General features: G+C 38.2%; 1 protein-coding gene across 1 annotated transcript in view; it reads right to left on the reverse strand.

The window, feature by feature from the left end:
• Positions 1–8725: 8725 nt before the first annotated feature.
• The window catches only part of PIP4P2 (phosphatidylinositol-4,5-bisphosphate 4-phosphatase 2), a 73603-nt gene continuing 57773 nt past the window's right edge, over positions 8726–24555 (reverse strand). Inside the window, exons 6-7 of the mRNA XM_086335887.1 lie at positions 11326–11416; positions 8726–10680 (exon numbers count right to left, since the gene is read on the reverse strand). Of these exons, the coding sequence (XP_086192013.1) occupies positions 10537–10680; positions 11326–11416 (235 nt within the window). The 3' untranslated portion in view covers positions 8726–10536. The remainder of the gene's footprint in view (positions 10681–11325; positions 11417–24555) is intronic.

A 24555-nucleotide genomic window follows, 5' to 3' on the forward strand; every position in this document is an offset into this window, starting at 1 on the left:
AATCTGTCAGCAAATATGGAAAACTCAGCAGTGGCTACAGGACTGGAGTCTGTAAAACACTAAAAGGTGTTTTCATTCCAATCCCAAAGAAGGACAAGCTGAAGAAAGTTCAAACTACCATATAACTGCACTCATTTCACATGCTAGCAAGGTTATGCTTAAAATCCTTCAAGTTATACTTCAGCAGTACATGAACCAAGAACTTCAGGTGTGCAAGCTGGGTGTTAAAGAGGCAGAGGAACCAGAGATCAAATTGCCAACATTATTGGATCATGGAGAAAGCAAAGGAGTTCCAGAAAAACATTTACTTCTGCTTCACTGACCATGCTAAAGCCTTTGTGTGGACCAAAACAACTGTGGAAAATTCTTAAAGGAATGGGAGTACCAGATCACTTTACCTGTCTCCTAAGAGACCTGTATGCAGGTCAAGAAGCAACAGTTAGAATTGGATATGGAACAACTGACTGGTTCAACACTAAGAAAGAATACAACAACACTGTATGTTGTCATCTTGCTTATTTAACTTACATGCGTAGTACACCATGTGAAATGCCAGGCTGGATGAATCACAAGCTGGAATTAAGATTGCCAGGAGAAATATCAACAACCTCAGATATGCAGATGATACACCCTAATGGCAGAAAGTGAAGAGGAGCTAAAGAAACTCTTGATGAGGTTGAAAGAGGAGAGTGAAAAAGCTGGCTTAAAACTCAACATTTAAAAAACTAAGATCATGGCATCTGGTCCCATCACTTCTTGGCAAATAGATGGGGAAACAATGGAAACAGTGACAGACTTTATTTTCTTGGGCTCCAAAATCCCTGCGGATGGTGACTGCAGCCATGAAATTAAAAGATGCTTGCTCTTTGGAAGGAAAGCTCTGACAAACCTGGACAGCGTATTAAAAAGCAGAGATATCACTTCACCAACATAGGTCCATGTAGTCAAAGCTATGTTTTTTCAGTAGTTATGAACAGACCTGAGAGTTGGACCATAAAGAAGACTGAATGCTTTTGAATTATGGTGCTAGAGAAGAATCTTGAGAGTCCCTTGAACTGCAAGGAAATCAAACAAGTCAATCCTAAAGGCAATCAACTTTGACTATTTCATTCGAAGGACCGATGTTGAAATTGAAGCTCCAATATGTTGCCCACCTGATGTGAAGTCAACTCATCAGAAAAGACCCTAATGCTGGAAAAGATTGATGGCAAAAGGAGAAGGAGGTGATGGAGGATGAGATGGTTAGATAGTATCACCTACTCAGTGGACATGAATTTGAGCAGACTCTGGGCAATAGTGAAGGACAGTGAAGCCTGGCATGATGCAGTTCATTGGGTCTCAAAGGGTCAGATACAAATAGCGACTGAACAATAGCAACCTGTACTGTTAAGATAAAATGAAATAAAATTAATAAAGTTTGATATAATAAAGTAAAAATTTTTAAGCTATAGTATTCTATTGTTTGTGAAATAAAATATGTAGGACAAGTATTTTCTTCCCTTTCCAGAGATGAGTTACACACAGTGAACAGCAGGGGACACAAAATTCAGAAGTTATTCTCTACATAGCAACGCACAATGAAATCTCAAGTTGCAGTGGAAAGCAGATGAATTTTGGAGGCAGACAGACTGTTTGATTTCACCTTGCTCCATCACACGTAAGCTGTGTGTGTTGTGCTCAGTCTCTTAGCCATTTCTGACTTTTTGTGACCATTTGGACTGTAGCCTGCCAGGCACCTCTATCCATGGGATTTTTCAGGCAAGAATACTAGAGTGCGTTGCCATTTCCTCCTCCAGGGGGTCTTCCAGACCCAGGGACGGAACTTGTGTCTCCTGCATTGAGAGCAGACTCTTCACCACAAACCATTGAGGATGCCCACATATAAGCTGAGTGACCTTTAATTATTTAACCTCTCTTGACTTCTTGGAATTATGATAACTATAACATGGAGATTAAACCAATATATGTAAGGCAGCTCAATAAACATTAGGGTTTTTTTCCTTCGGTGCTTACTATATAAATATGTGCGTGTACACTGAAACCACACTGAACAAATGCAAACTTAGATTTTATAGTAATTTTTCCAAACCATGAACATGGAAATGGCTATAGTTTCATGACAGAACAGAAACACAAGTATAGCTAGATCAAAAATAAAAGCTAAGCAAAAGAAATGAGTTGTGTATGAGTTGCTACTCACATCCAATCAAGGCGTTTTCTATATATTAAAATGTGAGTGCCAGAGAAAGTGCACCTGAACATGTGCTGTGTACATTTTCAGCAAGGCTTAGTACAGAGTATGGTCCAGGAAAACCCAGGATCTCTACTGATCCAGGAAAACCCAGCATCAGAATTAACAGGGCGTGCTTGTTGTCTGCAGTTGCCTATTCTACACAAAATCTTTTTCAGATCTTTGGGAATGGCACGTCAATTTCCTCTGGCAAAGGAGAAACAAGAATACTTCCTTCTTAGGATTCCTGTGAATATTAAACAGCACATGTGAAGCTAGCACCGTACTTGCCATATATCACTAGAATTCTTTCTTTTCTTCCAAATTGACACATGTATACTCACAAATGACTTGCTCAAAAACACCTGATCATGGTTCTATCTTTTCCCTCTTTAATAAGAACTAAGGCCTTTTTTTTTTTTTTTTGCTACTTTGGTGCACAGGGGACAAATAAATCCTTCCTTTTCTGACTAGTGGCTATATTATATTCTTTCCAATAATATTTTCCCAGCACTTTGTGTTCCACTTCTGTTCTAGTCACTGGAAGACATGTTCTATTTTAAATAACACTAGTATAAGGTGTCATAAATTTGGATGTTCAGTTCATTCAGTTCAGTTTAGTCACTCAGTCGTGTCCGACTCTTTGCGACCCCATGAATCGCAGCACGCCAGGCCTCCCTGTCCATCACCATCTCCCGGAGTTCACTCAGACTCACGTCCATCGAGTCAGTGATGCCATCCAGCCATCTCATCCTCTGTCGTCCCCTTCTCCTCCTGCCCCTAATCCCTCCCAGCATCAGAGTCTTTTCCAATGAGTCAGCTCTTCGCATGAGGTGGCCAAAGTACTGGAGTTTCAGCTTTAGCATCATTCATTCCAAAGAAATCCCAGAGCTGATCTCCTTCAGAATGGACTGGTTGGATCTCCTTGCAGTCCAAGGGACTCTCAAGAGTCTTCTCCAACGCCTCAGTTCAAAAGCATCAATTCTTCGGCACTCAGCCTTCTTCACAGTCCAACTCTCACATCCATATATTTGGATGTAGTTACTTAAAAATATAATTCATATATGACTAAGCTTGAATATATAATGTGCTAATTTTAAACTTAAAGTTTTAGGAATTAAATTCATTGGCTTGGATTTTAATAAATTTATTTTAACTCTTTAAGAATCTAAATGACAATGTAACAAATATTGATGTGATCATCACTTAGCATTTGTACCTGTTTATCAAAAGGAAACTTATGACTTTCCAACTATTAATCTAGTACAGAAATAAAGTAAAATCAGTTATCTTTTATCATGCACAGAAAACTAATTCTTACATTTAGTGTTTAATTATCCTTAGTTTCTTCAACACATAATATATAAAACTACTTTTAAGAAATGAATTATACTCTACAGATTCTGACCTGATTTTGTCTCACAATATTTTGTAAACCATTCCAATTGAACAGATGAAAAATTTAATTACTGCGTGTTGTTTTACAGTATAGATACACCATAAATTATTTCACCTGTGCATGCTCAGTTACTAAGTCATGTCCATCTCTTTGCGACCCCATGGACTGTAGCCCACTAGCCTCCGCTGTCCATGGGATTTCCCAGGCAAGAATACTGCAGTGGGTTGTCATTTCCTCCTCTAGGGAATCTTCCTGCCCCAGAGATTGAACTGGGGTCTCCTGCATTGGCAGGCAGATTCCTTACCACTGAGCCACCTAGGAAACCCTGATTTATTTCACCTAGTCCACATGATTGAATTTTTAGACATTTTCTTCTTTTAACCCCCATTTTAAATAAAAATGTGATAAACATTGTTGTACATACATATTTAATATTTTATCCATAACATCTTTAGGATAAATTCTTAAAAGATAGAATTACTAGGTGCAAGAATGTGTGTATTTGCCCATATCTTCAAAACTGCAGGAATATTCCAATACTTCTGCTCTATTTTACTTTTGTTATGGTAGGTTAAATTTTTTTCATATAGTTTTTAATATATAGTCTTTGTTAGCAAATTTTTAAAAGATGATGTTTATTAACTACTGTATTTCTTCTTTTTTGAATGGCTTTAGCATATTAAAACGGAGAAGGCAACGGCACCCAACTCCAGTACTCTTGCCTGGAAAAATCCTATGGATGGAAGAGCCTGGAAGGCTGCAGTCCATGGGGTCGCTGAGGGTCAGAAACGACTGAGCGACTTCACTTTCACTTTTCACTTTCATGCAATGGCGAAGGAAATGGCAACCCACTCCAGTGTTCTTGCCTGGAGAATCCCAGGGATAGGAGAGCCTGGTGGGCTGCCGTCTATGGGGTCGCACAGAGTTGGACACTACTGAAATGACTTAGCAGCAGCAGCAGCAGCCTATTAAAAAACAGAGACATTACTTTGTCAACAAAGGTCCGTCTAGTCAAGGCTATGGTTTTTCCAGTAGTCATGTATGGATGTGAGAGTTGGACTATAAAGAAAGCTGAGCGCCGAAGAATTGATGCTTTTGAACTGTGGTGTTGGAGAAGACTCTTGAGAGTCCTTTGGACTGCAAGGAGATCCAACCAGTCCGTCCTAAAAGAGATCAGTCCTGGGTGTTCATTGGTAGGACTGATGCTGAAGCTGAAACTCCCATAATTTGGCCACCTCATGTGAAGAGCTGACTCATTTGAAAAGACCCTGATGCTGGGAAAGATTGAAGGCGGGAGGAGAAGGGGATGACAGAGGATGAGATAATTGGATGGCATCACCGACTCAATGGACATGAGTTTAGGTAAGCTCCAGGAATTGGTGATGGACAAGGAGACCTGGCGTGCTGCCATTCATGGGGTCGCAGAGAGTCAGACACAACTGAGTGACTGAACTGAACTGAATCATGCCTTTAGTCCCTTCTCATATCAAAAAGATTAATTCTTTATACTATTTTTTAAAAGATCTTCCCCAGTTTGTCCTTTGGATTTACTTATGATTTTTTCTTTTAATCATACAAGTTATTACTCCTTTCTATTAATTTTTTAAAACTGAAGTATTATAATGACTTACAATATATTTCAGGCATGCAACATAATGATTTGATATTTTAATACACCACAAAATGATCACCATAAAAAATCTAGTTACCACCTATAACTATATTACTATTAAATATTATTTACTATATGCCCTATATTAAGTTATTGATCATGACTTATTATATTCCCTATGTTATACATCACATCCCTGTGACTTATTTATTTTGTAACTGAAAGTCTGTATGTACCTCTTAATCCCTCTCATCTATTTCACTTATCTCCCTCAGACCCTACTTATTTGCTTTCTGTATCAATGAATCTGTTTCTGTTTTGTTTGCTTTGTTTTTTAGACTTCACATATAAGTGAAATCACATGGTATTTGTGTTTTTCTGACTTATTTCACTTAGCATAATACTCTCTAGGTCTATGCATGTTGTCACAAATGGCAAGACTTCATTCTTCTTTCACAGCTGAGTAGCATTCCATTTACTATGCATGCCACATCCTCTTTATCCATTCATCCTTTAATTGACACTTAGGCTTCACCCATGTCCTGGCTATCATAAATAATGCTACACTGAAAATAGGAGTACATATACCTAATGCTTTTCTTTCCTTCACAAAATACCCAGAAGTGAAATTGCAGCATCCCATGGTAGTTCTATTTTTAGTTTTTTGAGGAACCTAAATACTGTGTTCCATGTGTCTGTACCTATTTGCATTCACACCAACAGTGATCAGTAATTACCTTTGATTCACATCCTCACCAATACTTGTTATCATTTTTATAATAAATATTCTGTAAGTTTGTATCTTGTAGCTCTGGTTTGCATTTCCCTGATATTAGTGATACTGAGCATCTCCTCATGTGTCTGTTGACCATCTATATGTCTTCTTTGAAAAATGTCTATTCAGGTCTTCAGCCCACTTTTTATTTTTTTATTTTTTTGATGTTAAGTAGTATTTTTTTGTATATTTTTGTAAGTAGAGTTTTTTGTATATTTTGGGTATTAACCTAGTATCAGATGTATTGTTTGCAAAGATCTTCTCCCATTCAATAGGTTGCTTTTTGTTCTGTTGATAGTTTCCTTTGCTGAGAAAAAGCTTTAGCTTGATGTGGTCGCATTTGTTCATTTCTGACTTTGTTTCCCTTGCCTGATGAGACATACCCATGAAAATATTGCTAAGACTCAACTCAAAGAACATACTGCCTATGTTTCTTCTAGGAGTTTTATGGTTTCAGGTCTTACATTTAAGTCTTTAACTCATTTTGAGTTTATTTTTGTATGTGATATGAGAAAGTAGTCCAGTTTGATTCTTTTGCATCTAACTGTTCACCATTTATTGAAGACATTGTCTTTACCCATTGTATATACTTGCCTTCCTTCCAGATTAACTGACCACATACGTGTGGATTTATTTCTAGCTCTTGATTCTTGATTCTATTAATAATATGTTTGTTTATTTGCCAGCATCATACTGTTTTGATTACAGCAGCTTTGTAGTATAGTTTGAAATTGGGGAGCATAATATCTCCAGTTTTGTTCATTTTTCTCACAATTATTTTGGCTATTCAAGGTCTTTGTGTTTCTGTAAAATTTTAGAATTATTTGTCTTAGTTCTGTGAAAAATGCCATTGGTGCTTTGATAGGGATTACAATGAATCTTATTTTAGCAGCATTAATTCTTCCAATATATGAGGATGGCATATCTTTTCATTTGTTTGTGTGGTCTTCAATTTCTTTCATTAATGTCATAGTTTAATGAGTATAAGTCTTTCACCTCTTGTAAAAGATTGATTAGATTTAGTCCTGGGTGTTTTATTCTTTTTGATACAATTACAAATGGATCATTTACAAATGATCCATTACAAAAATGGGGTTTTCTTTCTGATCAGTTCAGTTCAGTCACTCAGCTGTGTCCGACTCTTTGCAACCCCATGAATTGCAGCACGCCAGGCCTCCCTGTCCATCACCAACTCCCAGAGTTCACTCAAACTCACGTCTGTCGAGTCAGTGATGCCATCCAGCCATCTCATCCTCTGTCGTCCCCTTTTCCTCCTGCCCCCAATCCCTCCCAGCATCAGAGTCTTTTCCAATGAGTCAACTGATAGTGTATACAATTCAACAGATTTCTATATATTAATCTTTTGTCCTGCAAGTTACTGAATTCATTTATTAGTTTTAGTAGTTTTTTGGTGGTGTCTTTAGCATTTTCTGTATTTGCCTACCAGGCTCCTGTCCATGGGATTTTCCAGGCAATAGTACTGGAGTGGATTGCCATTTCCTTCTCCAGGGGATCTTCTCAACCCAGGGCTCAAACCTGGGTCTCCAGCAATGTACACAGATGCTTTACTGTCTGACCCACTAGGGAAGTCCATTTATATATATAGTATCATATAATTGGTAAACAGTGACAGTTTTACTTCTTCCTTTCCAGTTTGGATTCCTTTTATGTCTTTTCTTTATCTGATTGCTGTAGCTGTGTGTGTGTGTGTGTACGCGCACTCAGTCGCATCCAACTCATTGCAACTCCATGGACTGTAGCCTGCCAGGGTCTTCTGTCCATGGGATGTTCCAGGCAAGAATACTGGAGCAGGTTGCCGTTTCCTACTCCAGGTGATCTTCCCTGCCTTGGGATCATATCCACCTCTCTTGCATTTCCTGCATTGGCAGGCGGATTCTTTACCACTAGCGCCACCTGGTGGCGGAAGCCCCGATTGCCATAGCTAGGACTTGCAGTACTATGTTGAGTAAAAGTGGCAAGAGTGGACACCTTGTCTTTTCCGTTATCTTTGAGGAAAGGCTTTCAGCTTTTCACTGTTGACTATGATATTTCTGTAGGCTTGTCATATATGGCTTTTCTTATGTTGAGGTATGTTCCCTCTACACCCACATAATCGAGAGTTTTTTTTTAATCACAAATGGGTGTTGAATTTCTTATTAATATCTGCTTTGAGGTTCTACTTGGAAAGTCTTTCCTTATCACAAGTCTATACAAATATTTACCTACACATAGTATATAAGAATTTAACATACCAATTCATTCAATCATTTATTCACTTGTGCAACAAGCATCTATTGAACACATACACACTAAGCATTGTTCAAAATGCTGGAAATAAAGCAACAAATAAGACCAAGTTTCTTGCTATCATGGAGTTATATTCCAAAAGAAATATATCATACAGGATATAATTTAATGTGGTTTAAAGTTAATGGGGGAAGGAATGTATTATTCAGTATACAATGCTGCTACAACTAGTCAACCATTGAGAAAAAAATAGATTATTTCATACCTAGGATCAAGTATATTACAAATGGATTTAAAATCTTTATGTTTAAATATTTAAAATAAAGCACAAAAATACTGGAAAAATGTAACTGAATATTATATAAAGGAACATCATATGCATTCTTGAACATGACAACTTTAGAGTAAGATCTCAAGGCAACTTTGGAAAGACCTTTTTTTTTTTAATGGAATACAACAAGGTAATTTTTGAACAATAATCTTTATTAGTGTATTTTCAAAGATACATATAATCCTGAGCTAGTGCATTTATACATTTATCATTTACTCCGTGAAGTTTATGTGCATTTTGCCCCAAACTCTCTGATGAGTACATTGTTATACTAATCAGGAACATAAATAGTTAAAAATATTATTCTTATCCCTGGAATAGCCAACTGATTTACTCAGATCACCTCATTATCTAATTCTATTCAGTACTACTTCGAAAGCTTTAGAATATTACCTTTCAGCTAAGTAATTTCTTTTTAAAACTACAAAGATGGGCAGTGCAAGAGGTGATTCTTTAAATCCTAGTCAATTCCTAGAAAAGAACATTGCTTTTTGTCTTTGATCTGTATTTGGAATAAATTTGGCAATCATTTTGACCAGCTATCTTTGAGAAGGATGATAAAACTAACTACATCTAATCTTGATATTTTAGCCCGTGTACAGTGTCACAGGCTTCCTTCACATTTCAGTATTCCATGTGTGTGTGCGCAGTTGTGTCTGACCCTGTGGCTCCATGGACTGTAGCCCTCCAGGCTCCTCTGTCTGTGGGATTTTCCAGGCAAGAATACTGGAGTGGGTTGCCATTTCCCCCTCCAGGGAATCTTCTCAACCCAGGCATCGAACCCAAGTCTCTTGCATCTCCTGCACTGGCAAGCAGGTTCTTTACCACTGTGCCACCTGGGAAGCCCCAAGTATTCCATAAAGTAGGGTTAGGGTTAGGGTTGGGCATGGCATGGGTAGGGCATGGCAACCCACTCCAGTATTCCTGCCTGAAGAACTCCATGGACAGAGGAGCGTGGCAGGCTACAGTCCATGGGGGTGCAAAGAATCAGACACGACTGAGCGACTAAAACACACACACACCCCAATAAGAAAAATTAACCATGATCTAATGAAAAGGAGGACAATTTGATATAGATACATTTTTGTAAACTGTTAAATATTATGAAACATGTTATGTGAAACACTTTCTTCAAGTTCCATAAAGGAATACATAGAGCTGGTTAATATTAAATTTCATAAATCTAGGCCAGAACTTTTATAACTAGAACATTTTCGAACAATAACAAAAATGAAAGACAAAAGTCCTGTGATCTTTGAGAACAGACATTTATCCAACATATCTCCAACGGTGGACAAATAAATATTTTTATTCTTATATATTAAATTACTATCAAAATATTATTTATTTCTACAAACAACATAAAACAAGCATACAGTATCTAGAAATGGTCTTTATCTGACAAGAATGTCAAGTCTTTGAAGGTACACTAAACATTTTTTTTTCCTGAACAATGTCACTATGATCTTAGGTTAAAGTTACTATAAGCAGTTCAAGCAAAATGCATATTGCTTAGATTTAAAGCAAGCAAGTGTGATAGCTTAATTAAAAAGTGAGTATAAATGTGAAGCTATTACAGCAATATTTATAAACACTCCTTGAGAATACTCACAGACCAGCAAGTAATAGAATAATTGATTTAAAAATAATGAAAGTGTGGTGTTAAGTGTAATGATTGGGAACAAATCAAAAATACCTTTAAGAGATGTAAAAGAACATGAAGACCAAGCTTTATTATTTGGAGCTTGAAAACTTAGCAGCAAAACAAACTATTTGCTTATAATGTAGTACAATAAACGTTTGTTCATCTAAGGCTCCCAGTCTTAAAATTTCATACATTAATGAAAATGAAATCCATTAGGTAAATGATTTAAAGATGTCCAGAGTAGCTTATCAAGAACTGCTAGATACCCTCAAGTGCATCACAAAGTCATAAATAAGCTTATGCAAAACTGTGTTCTGGATAACTCACTCTTATGGCTCCCCAGTAACAAGCTCGGATAAGGCAGACCAAACCTAAGAGATAAGCAATTGCCCAAGAAACATAGGTTGCATGAAATCGTCTTGCAAAATCTTGGGTGCCAACCTAAAATAAAAAGCAATATAAAAATAAGAGGTTACAAACTCAGAATTTGTGTTGGCTTTTTTGGTGATTTTTATGAAACATATTCCCGAGATGACAAAACATGAGTTGCTGCATTTGCTGACTAACACTGACAGAGCGAAATTTCATAAAATGACATAGCAGGTTATGTTAATTATAGATTTTATCAAATCAACAAAAATTCCATTAAAACATTTATAAAGGAATTTAATCTATATCCCTGATGCCATCCCCATGTTGATAATAAATCTTTGGTTGACTTGAATAAAAAGAATTTTTTTAGCCCATTGTAGCTGAGTGAGTATCGCTTCAGCTCTGGCCATGGCAAAACTGGTGCTAGCACTAAATAAAAACAAATGGACTTTTTGTTAAACGGATGATGAAAGTTCCCATATCAAGAACCTTCAGAGGGATCCCAAGACATGATTTCACCCGGGTGGGCAAACTCTGCTGAGAACAAGCCCATGGATTGCCTTCAGATTGCTCAAAATTTTTTAGAAGCTTCTGGCCTGGTACGTTAGGGAGGCAGGTTCTTTAGGGATCAATGGAAGTTGTTCCAAACCTCACCATTTACTACTGATCAAGTTAAGAGGAAAGAATTCTAACAATGAACAGAGTAATACTCACAGTTAATCCAATTCCAATGAAAATGCACATCATTCCAATGGTAATATATACACAGCAGCGCCTTCGAGGCAGTGCACTACCCACTGAAGAACTGTAAATTCAGGAGAACAAAACAGAATATTAAGTATTTACATGAAGGTTCTCCATATCATCATTGTGAGTACTAATTCACAGCTTCAGTAACACATATACTTCCATTTATTTCTTCAACTTGAGAGACAAGAACGTGCATAATAAGAATGATATTTTGGGGGACTTCCCTGGTGGTCCGGTGGTTTAGAATTCACCTTTCAATGCGGGGGACGTGGGTTCAATCCCTGGTCAGGGAACTAAGAACCCACATACCGCAGGGCAATTAAGCCCTCGAGCCAGAACTAGAGAAGCCCGCAAACTGCAACAAGAGAAGCCTTCTCCCTGCAACTGGAGAAAGCCTGCGCACTGCAACAAAGAGCTTGCAGGCCACAACGAAGACCCAGTGCAACCAGAACAAAAATGGTAAAAAAGAATGATATTTTTAATGAGCTATCTAAATCATAATTAGTGAGTTTGTGTGTGACTCGTTGTAGTTTTAAACAAAATACAAGTCTTGGTCATTGACAATATCCACAAAAACCCACAATAGTCAACAATGATTTTCCAAAATAAAATTTTGTTTCCAAAAAACTCTATTTCAGAACGGAAAATAGGTGCTATCTTAAAAATAGCATTTGATTCTCTTACATTTATAACTGTTGGCATATGTTTAGTGTAGAAAATAAGAATAAAGAATAAAAAGGAAAATTACCTATAATTTCACTACCGTGAATACTACTGAACATTTTGCCTATTTTTCTACAGCCATCTTTTCTAACTTACCAGTTTAGCATAAGCATTTTCTTACATCATTAGGTATTCTCAAACTAGAATTCTGAAAGATGAATATAACATAACTTAATGAATTCCCTACTATTGGACACTTAGCATTTTCCTTCTTGTAAATAATGCCAGCCAAGCTTCCTTGGTGGCTCAGCTGGTAAAGAATCCACCTGCAATGTGGGAGACCTGGGTTCGATCCCTGGGTTGGCAAGATCCCCTGGAGAAGGGAACAGCTACCCACTCCAGTATTCTGGCTGGAGAATTTCATGGACTGTATAGTTCATGGGGTCACAAAGAGTCAGACATGACTGAGTTACTTTCACAAGCAACATCTAAAATCATTCTGCTTTTTAAAAAATGGAAGTAGAGGTGATTTACAATTTTTTTTTAAAATTTCTGCTGTCCAGCAAAGTGACTCAATTTTACATATACATATGTACATATATATATAAGTTCTTCTTCACATTCTTTTCCATTATGGTTTATCACAGGATATTGAATATAGTTCCCTGTGATACATAGCTGGGCCTTGTTGCTTATCCATTCTATATATACTAGTTTGCATATGCTGACCCCAAACTCCCAATCTGTTTCTCCCCTACCCCACCACTATGGCACCAACTTACCCTCCCAGGAACAGTGTAGGAGGGCTCCCTTTTCTCCACTCCTCTCCAGTATTTGTTATTTGCAGAATTTTTAACAATTTCTATTCTGACCAGTGTGAGATGGGACCTCACTGTAGTTTTGCTTGCATTTCTCTAATAATTAGGCATGCTGAACATCTTATAACGTGCTTTTTGGCCATTTGTCTGTCTTTGGAAAATGCCTATTTAGGTCTTTTGCCCGTTTTTCAGTTGGGTTGGTTTTTTTGCTGTTGTTGAGTTCTTTGCATTTTTTAAAATTTAGCTCTTGTCAGTCACATCATTTGCAAGTCATTTTCTCCCAGCCACTAGTTTTTCTTTTCATTTTCTTAATGGTTCTTTTGCTGTAAGTTTCATTAGGCCCGTTGTTTATTTTTGCTCTTATTTCTATTGCCTTGGGAGACTGACCTAAGAAAATATTGGTACAATTTATACTGGAGGATGTTTTGCCTGTGTTCTCTTCTAGGAGTTTTATGGTGTCATGTCTAATGTTTAAATCTTTAAGTCATTTTGAGGTTTTTTTTGTACATGGTATGACAGTGTTTCTAATTTCATTAGAGATATAGCTGTTCAACTTTCCCAACACCCCTTGCTGGAGAGACTATTTTTTCCCTATTGTATATTTTTGCCTCCTTTGTTGAAGATGAATTGACCATAGGTGTGTGGATTTGTTTGGGGGCTCTCTATTCTGTTTCATTGATCCATATAAGTTTTTGTGTCAATATCTTGCTGTTTTGGTTACTGTAATTTTGTAGTGTAGTCTGAAGTCTGGGAGCATTATGCCTTCAGCTTTGTTCTTTTTCTTCAGGATTGCTTTGGCAATTCTGGGTCCTTTATGATTCCATATGAATGTAAGAATTATTTGTTCTAGTTCTGTGAAAAAGGTCATAGGTAATTTGATAGGGATCTCTTTAAATCTGTATATTGCTTTGGGTAGTATGGCCATTTTAACAATACTGATTTTTTGCATTGTTAGAATTAGGATTACAAAATTAAAGAGGTTAAACTTTTAAAAATCTTAAATACATATGCAAGAAGCCTATGGGAAATTCATAAGATATATCTCTCAACTGAAATTCTAAATTCAATAGTTTTCAGATCTCTCTATTTCTAATTTTTTAAAAAATTTCAGAATAGTAAAAGTATAGCAAAGGTCAAAAAGCCAAACTGGTACTTTCTCCTTTCCTAAACAAACATACATTAACACATCATATATCACATATTGTGTTAGTGGATGATATTACTGTTGTTCAGTTGCCCTGTTGTGTCTGACTCTTTGGGATCCCATGGACTGCAACACACCAGGCCTCTCTGTCCCTCACCATCTCCCGAAGTTTGCCCAAGTTCATGTCCATTGCATCAGTGATGCCATCCAGCCATCTCACTTTCTGATGCCCTCTTCTCCTTCTGCCCTCAATCTTTCCCAACATCAGGGACTTTTCCAATGAGTTAACTGTTTGCATCAGGTGACCAAAATACTGGAGTTTCAGCTTCAGCATCAGTCATTCCAATGAGTATTCAGGGTTGATTTCTTTTAAAATTAACTTGTTTGATCTCCTTGCTGTCCAAGGGACTCTCAAGAGTCTTCTCCAGCACCACAGTTGGAACGCATCAATTCTTTGGCTCTCTGCCTTCTTTATGGTCCAGCTCTCACAACGACACAAGGCCATGGGAAGACTATAGCCTTGATTATACGGACCTTTGTCGGCAGAGTAATGTCTCTGCTTTTCAGCACGCTGTCTAGGTTTGTCATAGCTTTCCTGCCAAGAAGCAGTGGTCTTCTGATTTCATGACTACAGTCACCATCTGCAGTGATTTTAGAGCCCAACAGGAGGAAATGTTATTATTTCCACCTTTTCCCCTTCTATTTGCCATGAAGTAATGCAGCCAGATGCTATGATCTTAGTTTTTTTAATATCTAGTTTTAATCTGGCTCTTTCGCTTTCCTCCTTCACCCTCATCAAGAGGCTCTTTAGTTCCTCTTTGCTTTCTGCCCTTAGAGTAGTGTCATTCTCACATCTGAGGCTGGTGGTGTTCCTCCCACCTGTCTTGATTCCAGCTTTTAACTCATCCAGCTTGGCATTCTCATTTTGTCCTCAGTGAACAGGTTAAACAGGGTGACAGCAGACAGCTATATATATGTGTGTGTATATATATATATATATATATATATATAATTATCTGATTTGTCTGTGTCCAGCCAGGGTCAACATTATACCTACCATGTGGTAAATTACTCATAGAATGTCTATTGAATAAATGAAATATAGAAATGCATCACTTACTAGGCATAATTTAGGAGTGTGCTATTCCAAAAAGGTTACTTTTGCATAACAGAAAAGTAACTTCCTTTAAGTCCCAAATCTTTTTTAAAATTGATGAACATTGTTGCAAATATGTATCATAAAAATTCCTGCATACTTGAACCAAAACAGAAACATCTGGATGATCTGGGGGTGGGGGTGGTTATCATTAATTGCTGTAGTGTACAGCCTATTATCTGGAGTTAATAGGGAATCTGTGATTCACTCCCTATATGTTATATTTAACCTTTGACTGCTTTTAATAACCATGTGTGCATTTGGTTATTTCTCTTGTGTTACATCTCACAGGCGGCTATCATTTCTCATTTACCTACGTATCTGCGTTTGGCAGTCTAATCTACAATGGAAATGAAAGTGAAAGTCGCTCAGTTGTGTCTGACTCTTTGTGACCCCATGGGCTATACAGTCCATGGAATTCTCCCAGCCAGAATACTGGAGTGGGTAGCCTTTCCCTTCTCCAGGGGATCTTCCCAACCCAGGGATCAAACCCAGATCTCCCACATTGCAGGCAGATTCTTTACCAGCTGAGCCACAAGGGAAGCCCAATCCACCATGGATTAGAAGGCAACTGAATTTACTAGAATAAGTCAAACGTTTCTAAGTGAATGTTTTAGCAGCTTTTCTATGAGCCAAAGGAACACACTTTTGTGTTTAAAGTGTGTTTAAAAACACACTTTAGTTTTCTAATACTTAGAAAACCATGCTCATTTTTCATCACTCAACATAAACAGTCTCTACCTCTGGAAAATCTTCACAGGAAAGAAATAATTTACCGCTACTTTACAACCCAAGTGCCATCTTATCACAAGGAAAGGCAATGACCAAAGACACCTGTTGCATGGATAATAAAATCTCATACATTTAATACAAATGTGGTATCTGTATGTAACACATAATATTGTTTTGCAAGTGTTAAAACTTTTTACAGATACATGTATTAAACTGTTTGCTTCTGTGACTTGTTTTTTTTCCCCTTGATACTCTACATGAATTTTCCATATTCACATGCAGAAATTTACTTCATTCATTTCCACAACTATCTTCCATTATACACACACACACACACACACACACACACGCACACACACAGAGCTTGCTCATTCTTCTTGTTGATGGACAGTCAGGGACTTAAAAAAAATTGTTTTTTTGCTATTATAACAAGGCTGTTTCAAATATACTCTAAATGTTTCCTTATGTAAATATGCAGGAATTTATCAAACATATACCTAGGAATAGAATTGCTGGGTTGTACGTTAGACATATCTTTAATTTTAACAAATGCCAAATTTATATCTCACCAACACTATATGAAAACTTTCATAGTTCTACCTATATCCTCATTAACAGTTCAAAACTTGGTAATGGTCTCAGGTTTGAGAATTTCATGAATGTGAATGGTATTTCATTGTGGATTTATTATGTATTAATATAGAACTAATTTGTAGTGAGGTTGGACATCTTCTCATATGCAGGTTGACTACTGATTTTTTCTATTAATTGCTTGTTCATATCTATTGTCTCTTTGCCTTGGGCTGTATTTAGATAATTCATAGATGATATTTATATAATCTGCGTACTATTCCATACAGCTATATATACCACACATATCTCTTTTTTTAAAGGATTTTTTTAATATGGACTATTTTTGAAGTTTTTATTGAATCTGTTACAACAGTGCTTCTGTTTTGCGTTTTGTTTTTTTGGCCACGAGGCACGTGAGGTCTTAGCTCCCTGACCTGTGATTGAAGCCACAGCCCCTGCACTGGAAGGCAAAGTCTTAGCCACTGGACTGCCAGGGAAGTCCCCATACGTATCTTCTTATAGTCTGTTTTTACAAATTCATCTTTAATAACATATTTTGATATGAGTATTTACTAGTGATACCAATGTAATACAAAATACTTCTAATACAGTCAAAACTACCAATCTTTTCCTTTAAGGTTTGTACTTTTTTAGGAAATTCTTTTCTACTTCTGTCATAAAAATATTTTTCTACCTTTTCTTCTAAAAGTATTACAATTTTGCTTTTTGCATCGCCAGTTACAAATTGGCACTTGCCAGCTACCTCTACAAGGATTAAATCATGAGCTGCTGCAGCTTACTGACCTTCAACACTCCCTGAAAGGAGTTCAGGGTGGAGTTCCGGAATGAGACACTGTTCTCTGAGAAAATCTGGCAGACCGGGTCTTCAGATAAATCTTTTCAGGAGAAGATTTTATGAGCCCAATTCTTGCAGCTCCTCATTTCTAGAAAAGCACTAATGTCTACTCTTCTTATGTCTACTAGCGGTAGTAAGAGTCACTAGTAGCAACTAATGACTTCATAAGACCAGTAGCAATCTTTTGCAAAAATCGGTGCTTGATTGCACGTACTCCCCCTTCACCAAAATCACACATATATTGACCTTCCTCCCTACCTCTCTGGAGCATATCTATCCCTGATAAAACTTAACTCCGAACTCTCACACTGTGCCTTTTTTTTAGTTGACAGCATTTATGTTGATTGTCAAGAGCACAGTTCTTATAATTATTCATTTTTATTTTATATGTATCGAAGTTAGATTACTTGTTGCACACAAGTTTGGAATTTATATTTCCAATGAAGTGACCATAATGACAATAATACCCTAAAGCATATGAGATAATTAAGGTATATGCTAAAATGCTATAACGGAGAAATCTATAAAACAGCAGCTTTATTTCTCTTGCACATAAGAATTCAAAGGTGAATGTACACCCAAGGGCTGGTAACCGTTCTGTTCCATGACTGCCCCTCACTCAATATGGTAACAAACATCCTGTTGCAGTTGCCTTCTCCAAGCAACTGGAAGAAGGGAGTAAAAAGCAGGACAAGCAGGTTTTGTCTTTAAATAGAGTCCCAGGAAGATGTATTCATCACTTGTGTTCATATTCCATGGTCCTCAACACAAACACATGGTCACAACCATCTATCTGCGAGAGAGGTTAGGAAGTGGAGTCTCTAGCTGAGCAGCCGTTAAGACTGACAGTTCCACTGCAAGGAAGAAAAGAACAGCAGTCTCTGCTATTTTACCTGGTATTACTATTGCTATTTTACTGTTGGTTAGTGTTTGCCTGGTATACCTTTCCTTTCGGTTAGCGTTTCACGGTTTCACCTTTTACTTTTATTCTATGTTCTCATATTTTATGTGTTTCATCTTCAAATTGAATATAGATGTACTTAAATCTAGTCTGACAATTCCTCACAAGTTTTATTAAGTTTATATATATTCTGACAACTAATATACGTTGATTATTTCTTCTTATTTTGGTTTTATACTCTGTTTTCTTTACCCTCCTATCCCCTTTTCTAGATTTCTTTTGGATTGACTCTGATGCTCTTCAGAGAAGGCAATGGCACCCCACTCCAGTCCTCTTGGCTGGAAAATCCCATGGACAGAGGAGCCTGGTGGGCTGCAGTCCATGGGGTCACTAAGAGTCGGACACGACTGAGCGATTTCACTTTCACTTTTCAATTTCATGCATTGGAGAAGGAAATGGCAACCCATGCCAGTGTTCTTGCCTGGAGAATCCCAGGGACAGGGGAGCCTGGTGGGCTGCTGTCTTGCACAGAGTCGGACACGACTGGACCGACTTACCAGCAGCAGCTGATGCTCCTATTTCATTTGCTGCCTACTATTTTGAATTTTAAAGATGTATCAGTTCAGTTCAGTTCACTTGCTCAGCTGTGTCTGACTGTTTTCGACCCCATGAATTGCAGCACGCCAGGCCTCACTGTCCATCACTAACTCCCGGAGTTTACTCAAACTCATGTCCATTGAGTCAGTGATGCCATCCAGCCATCTCATCCTCTGTTGTCCCCTTCTCCTTCTACCCCCAATCCCTCCCAGCATCAGGGTCTTTTCCAATGAGTCAACTCTTCACATGAGGTGGCCAAAGTATTGGAGTTTCAGCTTTAGCATCAGTCCTTCCAGTGAACACCCAGGACTGATCTCCTTTAGGATGGACTGGTTGGATCTCCTTGCAGTCCAAGGGACTCTCAAGATGCTTCTCCAACACCACAGTTCAAAAGCATCAATTCTTCAGCGCTCAGCTTTCTTCACAGTCCAATTCTCACATCCACACATGACCACTGGAAAAACCATAGCCTTGACTAGATGGACCTTTGTTGACAAAGTAATGTCTCTGCTTTTTAATATGCTATCTAGGTTGGTCATAACTTTCCTTCCAAAGAGTAAGCATCTTTTAATTTCATGGCTGCAATCACCATCTGCAGTGATTCTGAAGCCCCCCAAAATAAAGTCTGACACTGTTTCCCCATCTATTTCCTATGAAGTGATGGGACCAGATGCCATGATCTTAGTTTTCTGAATGTTGAGCTTTAAGCCAAATTTTTCACTCTCCTCTTTCACTTTCATCAAGAGGCTTTTAGTTCCTCTTCACTTTCTGCCATAAGGGTGGTGTCATCTGCATATCTGAGGTTATTGATACTTCTCCCAGCAATCTTGATTTCAGCTTATGCTTCCTCCAGCCCAGTGTTTCTCATGATGTACTCTGCATATAAGTTAAATAAGCAGGGTGACAATATACAGCCTTGATGTACTCCTTTTCCTATTTGGAACCAGTCTGTTGTTCCATGTCCAGTTCTAACTGTTGCTTCCTGACCTGCATACAGGTTTCTCGAGAAGCAGGTCAGGTGGTCTGGTATGCCCATCTCTTTCAGAATTTTCCACAATTTATTGTGATCCACACAGTCAAAGGTTTTGGCATAGCCAATAAAGCAGAAATAGATGTTTTTCTGAAACTCTCTTGCTTTTCTATGATCCAGCGGATGTTGGCAATTTGATCTCTGGTTCCTCTTCCTTTTCTAAAACCAGCTTGAACATCTGGAAGTTCACAGTTCATGTATTGCTGAAGCCTGGCTTGGAAAATTTTGAGCATTCCTTTACTAGCATGTGAGATGAGTGCAATTGTGCGGTAGTTTGAGCATTCTTTAGCATTGCCTTTCTTTGGGATTGGAATGAAAACTGACCTTTTCCGGTCCTGTGGCCACTGCTGAGTTTTCCAAATTTGCTGGCATAATGATGTATATTTCTATTTAATTAACAGTGGAACTTAATTTTTAATATGGATACCTTTTAAAAATTATAATCATTTGAAAAATCTATCTTTCCAACAAATGCAAGGATCTTAGGAAGCTTTAACTCCAAATACTCCACTCCCATGTTACGTGTGTTTGTTCTTCAATGTGTCAGTTCAATTCTATTTTTGTTTCTCCAATTTTGTTAGCATTAATAGTATTTCTGTTATTGTTTTCTCATAATTTTATTATTTATCTATTTTTATTAAATAATTTACATTTATTGAATTAATAAATTAAATCTATTAAATAAAATTATTAAATTAATAAATTAATTTATTAAACAAAAATGAAAACTTTTATTATTTATTTATTTAGGCTGCTCTGGGTGTTTGTTGCTATGTGGGTTTTTCTCCAGTTGTGGCAAGCAGGGGCCACTCTCCAGTTGCAGAGTGCAGGCTTCTCACTGCAGGAGCCTGGCCTGTTACAGAGCAGGGCTCCTGGGCATGTAGGCCTCAGTCCTTACAGCGCATGGGCTTAGTTGCTCCAGGGCAGGTGGGATTCTCCCCGACCAGGGATCGAACCCACTTATCCTGCAACTGACAGATGGATTCTCTCCCACTGAGCCACCAGGGAAGCCCCTGTTACTGTTTTTTTTTAATTTATTCATTTGGCTGTGCTAGGTCTTCGCTGCTGCGCACAGGCTGTCTCTAGTCGCAGTGAGCCGGATCTACGCTCTGGCTGCGCTGTGCAGACTTCTCACTGCCTGACTTCCCCTGTGCTGGAGGGCAGTCTCTCGGGCGTGTGGGCTTCAGCACATGCCGGGCGTGTGCTCAGTAGCTGGGGCTCACGGCCTCCAGAGCACAGGCTCAGTACCGTTAGCGCTGGGACTTATTTGCCTCCCGGCATGTGGAGAAGGAGACGGCAACCCACTCCAGTATCTTTGCCTGGAAAATCCCATGGACAGAGGAGGCTGGCGGGCTACAGACCATAGGGTCGCAAAGAGTCGACATGACTAAGCGACTTCACTCACTCACTCATTCACGTGGGATCTTCGTTCCCAGATCAGGGATGAAACCCGTGTCCCCTGCACCGGCAGGTGGACTCTTAGCCACTGGACCTCCCGGGAAGTCCCATTGTTGCTGAGTTTGCTATTTTACAGTCAGTGCTTCTGACGAATGTTTAGCATTTACTGGTTCATACTTTCTTTACTCGTGCAGTGCAGAAATTTCTTCAGGGATATTTCCCCTAACTTCATCTTTCATCAGTCTCTTTAGTGAGGGTTTCAGAATGGTAACCACTCTGTTATGGTTTTTACTGCTGGTGGGAATCTGCCTATAACGTGGGAGACCTGGGTTCGATCCCTGGGTTGGGAAGATAGTTCTGACTAGTTGGTTAGTTCTGCATTTGCCAAAATCTTTTTTTAAACTTCATTAGCCTGTGATGGTTTAGATAGGTCTACAACAGTTTGACAGTTGATTTCTCTTAGAACTTTGAAGTATTTTTAAACTTTTTGGCTTCCCTTGTTGCTATTGAGAGGCTTGCTGCCAGAACTGCTATCTTTTTCACACTAAAAATCTGCCTTTTCTGTCTCTGCTTTTAATATCTTCTATTTATCTTAGTTGTCTGCAATTTCACTATAACTCATTTATTTATTCTGCTTGGGTTTCATTGTGCTTTTTGAATCTACGGAAGCATATCTATCATATCTCTGAAAATTCTTAGGGATTATCTCTTCAAAATACCTCTATCCCATTCTCTAGTTTTTCCTCCTAAATTAGAAATATATCAGATGTTCTTACATATATTCCTTTTAATTTTATTTTTATATTTCTCTCTGATGGATTCTAGGTAATTTACTTGATTCTGTCTTCCAATCCACAGCTTCATCTGTCAAATTAATCTGATCTGCTGTTTAGCTTGTTCTACCATATTTTCACTTCTGTAACTTTTAATTTCTAGAAGTTTCATTGTGTTTTTAAAAACCTGCCTGCTTATTTTTGGGTTAATTAATTTTTTTTTGTTCTAGACAAATGTCGACTCAAAAGCCATTAAAAGAAACAATTCAGAGAGATATCATTTGTTCTCTAACCAGTTTCCCCAATGGTAACATTTATACAATATTATAACCAATGTATTGACAGTAATACAATCCACTGATATTCATATTTCCTATTTTATTTATATTCATTTGTGTGTCAGTACTGAAATCAGATTGATTATATTATATTCTTTGCAGCCAAAGATGGAGACGCTCTACAGTCAGGAAAAACAAGACCAGGAGCTGACTGTGGCTCAGATCATGAACTCCTTATTGCAAAATTCAGACAAAGTGAAGAAAGTAGGGAAAACCACTAGGCCATTCAAGTATAACCTAAATCAAACCCCTTATGATTATACAGTGAAAGTGACAAACAGATTCAAGGGATTCACTCTGACAGACAGAGTGCCCGAAGAACTGTGGACGGAGGTTCACAACATGGTACAGGAGGCTGTGATCAGAACCACCCCAGGAAAAAGAAATGCAACAGGCAAAACGGCTGTCTGAGGAGGCCTTACAAATAACTGAGAAAAGAAGAGAAGCGAAACGCGAAGGAGAAAAGGAAAGATATGCCCATCTGAATGCTGAGTTCCAAAGAAGAACAAGGAGAGATAAGAAAGCCTTCTTAAGGGAGCAATGCAAAGAAACAAAAAAACAACAGAATGGGAAAGACTACAGACCTCTTCAAGAAAATTAGAGATACCAAGGGAACATTTCATGCAAAGAAGGGCACAATAAAAGACAGAAACTGTATGGACCTAACAGAAACAGAGAGATTTAAGAAGAATACATAGAAGAACTGTATAAAAAAGGTCTTAATGACCCAGATAACCATGATGGTGTGATCACTCAGCCAAAGCCAGACATCCTGGAATGTGAAGTCAAGTAGGCCTTCCAAAAGCATCACTATGAACAAAGCTAGTGGAGGAGATGAAATACCAGAGGAGCTATCTCAAATCTTAAAAGATGATGCTGTTAAAGTGCTGCACTCAATATGCCAGCTAGTTTGCTCATTATAATCTCATCTGGAGTTTTCGAAAAAGTAACAATACCCGGGCTTTTGTATTTTTCAGAAAATTCCAAGATAATTATAATGTACATCTGGATTTTAAAGAGTGATTATAGATTTTTATACTAAATGATAGTGTTAGTGATATATAATTCTATTATTTTCTGTGATATATAATTATAAGCATAATTAGATACATATATAGTGATATATAATTCCATCATTTAGTTCAACATATTAAAATGAATAATAATTACATAATCACTATCGGAGAAGGCAATGGCAACCCACTCCAGTCCTCTTGCCTGGAAAATCCCATGGACTGAGGGGCCTGGTGGGCTGCAGTCCATGGGGTTGCTAAGAGTCGGGCATGACAGAGAGACTTCACTGTCACTTTTCACTTGCATGCATTGGAGAAGGAAATGGCAACCCACTCCAGTGTTCTTGCCTGGAGAATCCCAAGGATGGGGGAGCCTGGTGGGCTGCCGTCTATGGTGTTGCACAGAGTTGCTGAAGCGACTTAGCAGCAATCACTATAGTAAAAGATATTTATCCATTTTCACAATCAATAGCCAAACAACAAAAAAAGATAATTACAGTTGCAAGCCATAATGGAAACATGATTAACCCAATAGCACTGACACGTGTACATTACCATATGTAAAACAGATGGCCAGTGCAAGTTCGATGCATGAAGCAGGGCACCCAAAACTGGTGCTCTGGGGCAACCCAGAGGGACAGGGTGGAGAGGGAGCTGCAAGCAGAGTTCAGGGTCGGGGGACACATGTATACCTGAGGCTGATTCATGATGAAGGAGGGCAAAAACACCACAATGTTGTCAAGTAATTGTCCTCCAATTAAAATAAATAAATTTTTAAAATATTTATATACGATTTGGGGGGTTAAGTAGAGTGATGTGGTGAGTGGAAGTGCATACATGTACGTTTTCATCTACCCAGCCAGTCTAAGTCTTTTGGTTAGTGCGTGCATGCTAAGTCGATTCAGTCGTGTCCGACTCTTTGTGACCCTATGGACTGTAGCCCGCCAGGCTCCTCTGTCCATGGAGATTCTCCAGGCAAGAATACTGGAGTGGGTTGCCATGTTCTCCTCCAGGGGATCTTCCCGACCCAGGGATCGAACCAGTGACTCCCATGGCTCCTGCATTGCAGGCGGATTCTTTTCCACTGAGCCACTGGGGAAGCCCTTGGTTAGTGCATGTAATCCATTTACATTTAAGTTAGTTATCAGTGTGTATGATTCTATTACAATTTTCTTAATTGTTTTGGGTTTATTTTTTATAGG

This window comes from Bos grunniens, chromosome 14, assembly GCF_055505025.1.
Source record: "Bos grunniens cultivar Pamir isolate PY7600 chromosome 14, Bosgru_T2T1.0, whole genome shotgun sequence".
Taxonomy (NCBI): domain Eukaryota; kingdom Metazoa; phylum Chordata; class Mammalia; order Artiodactyla; family Bovidae; genus Bos; species Bos grunniens.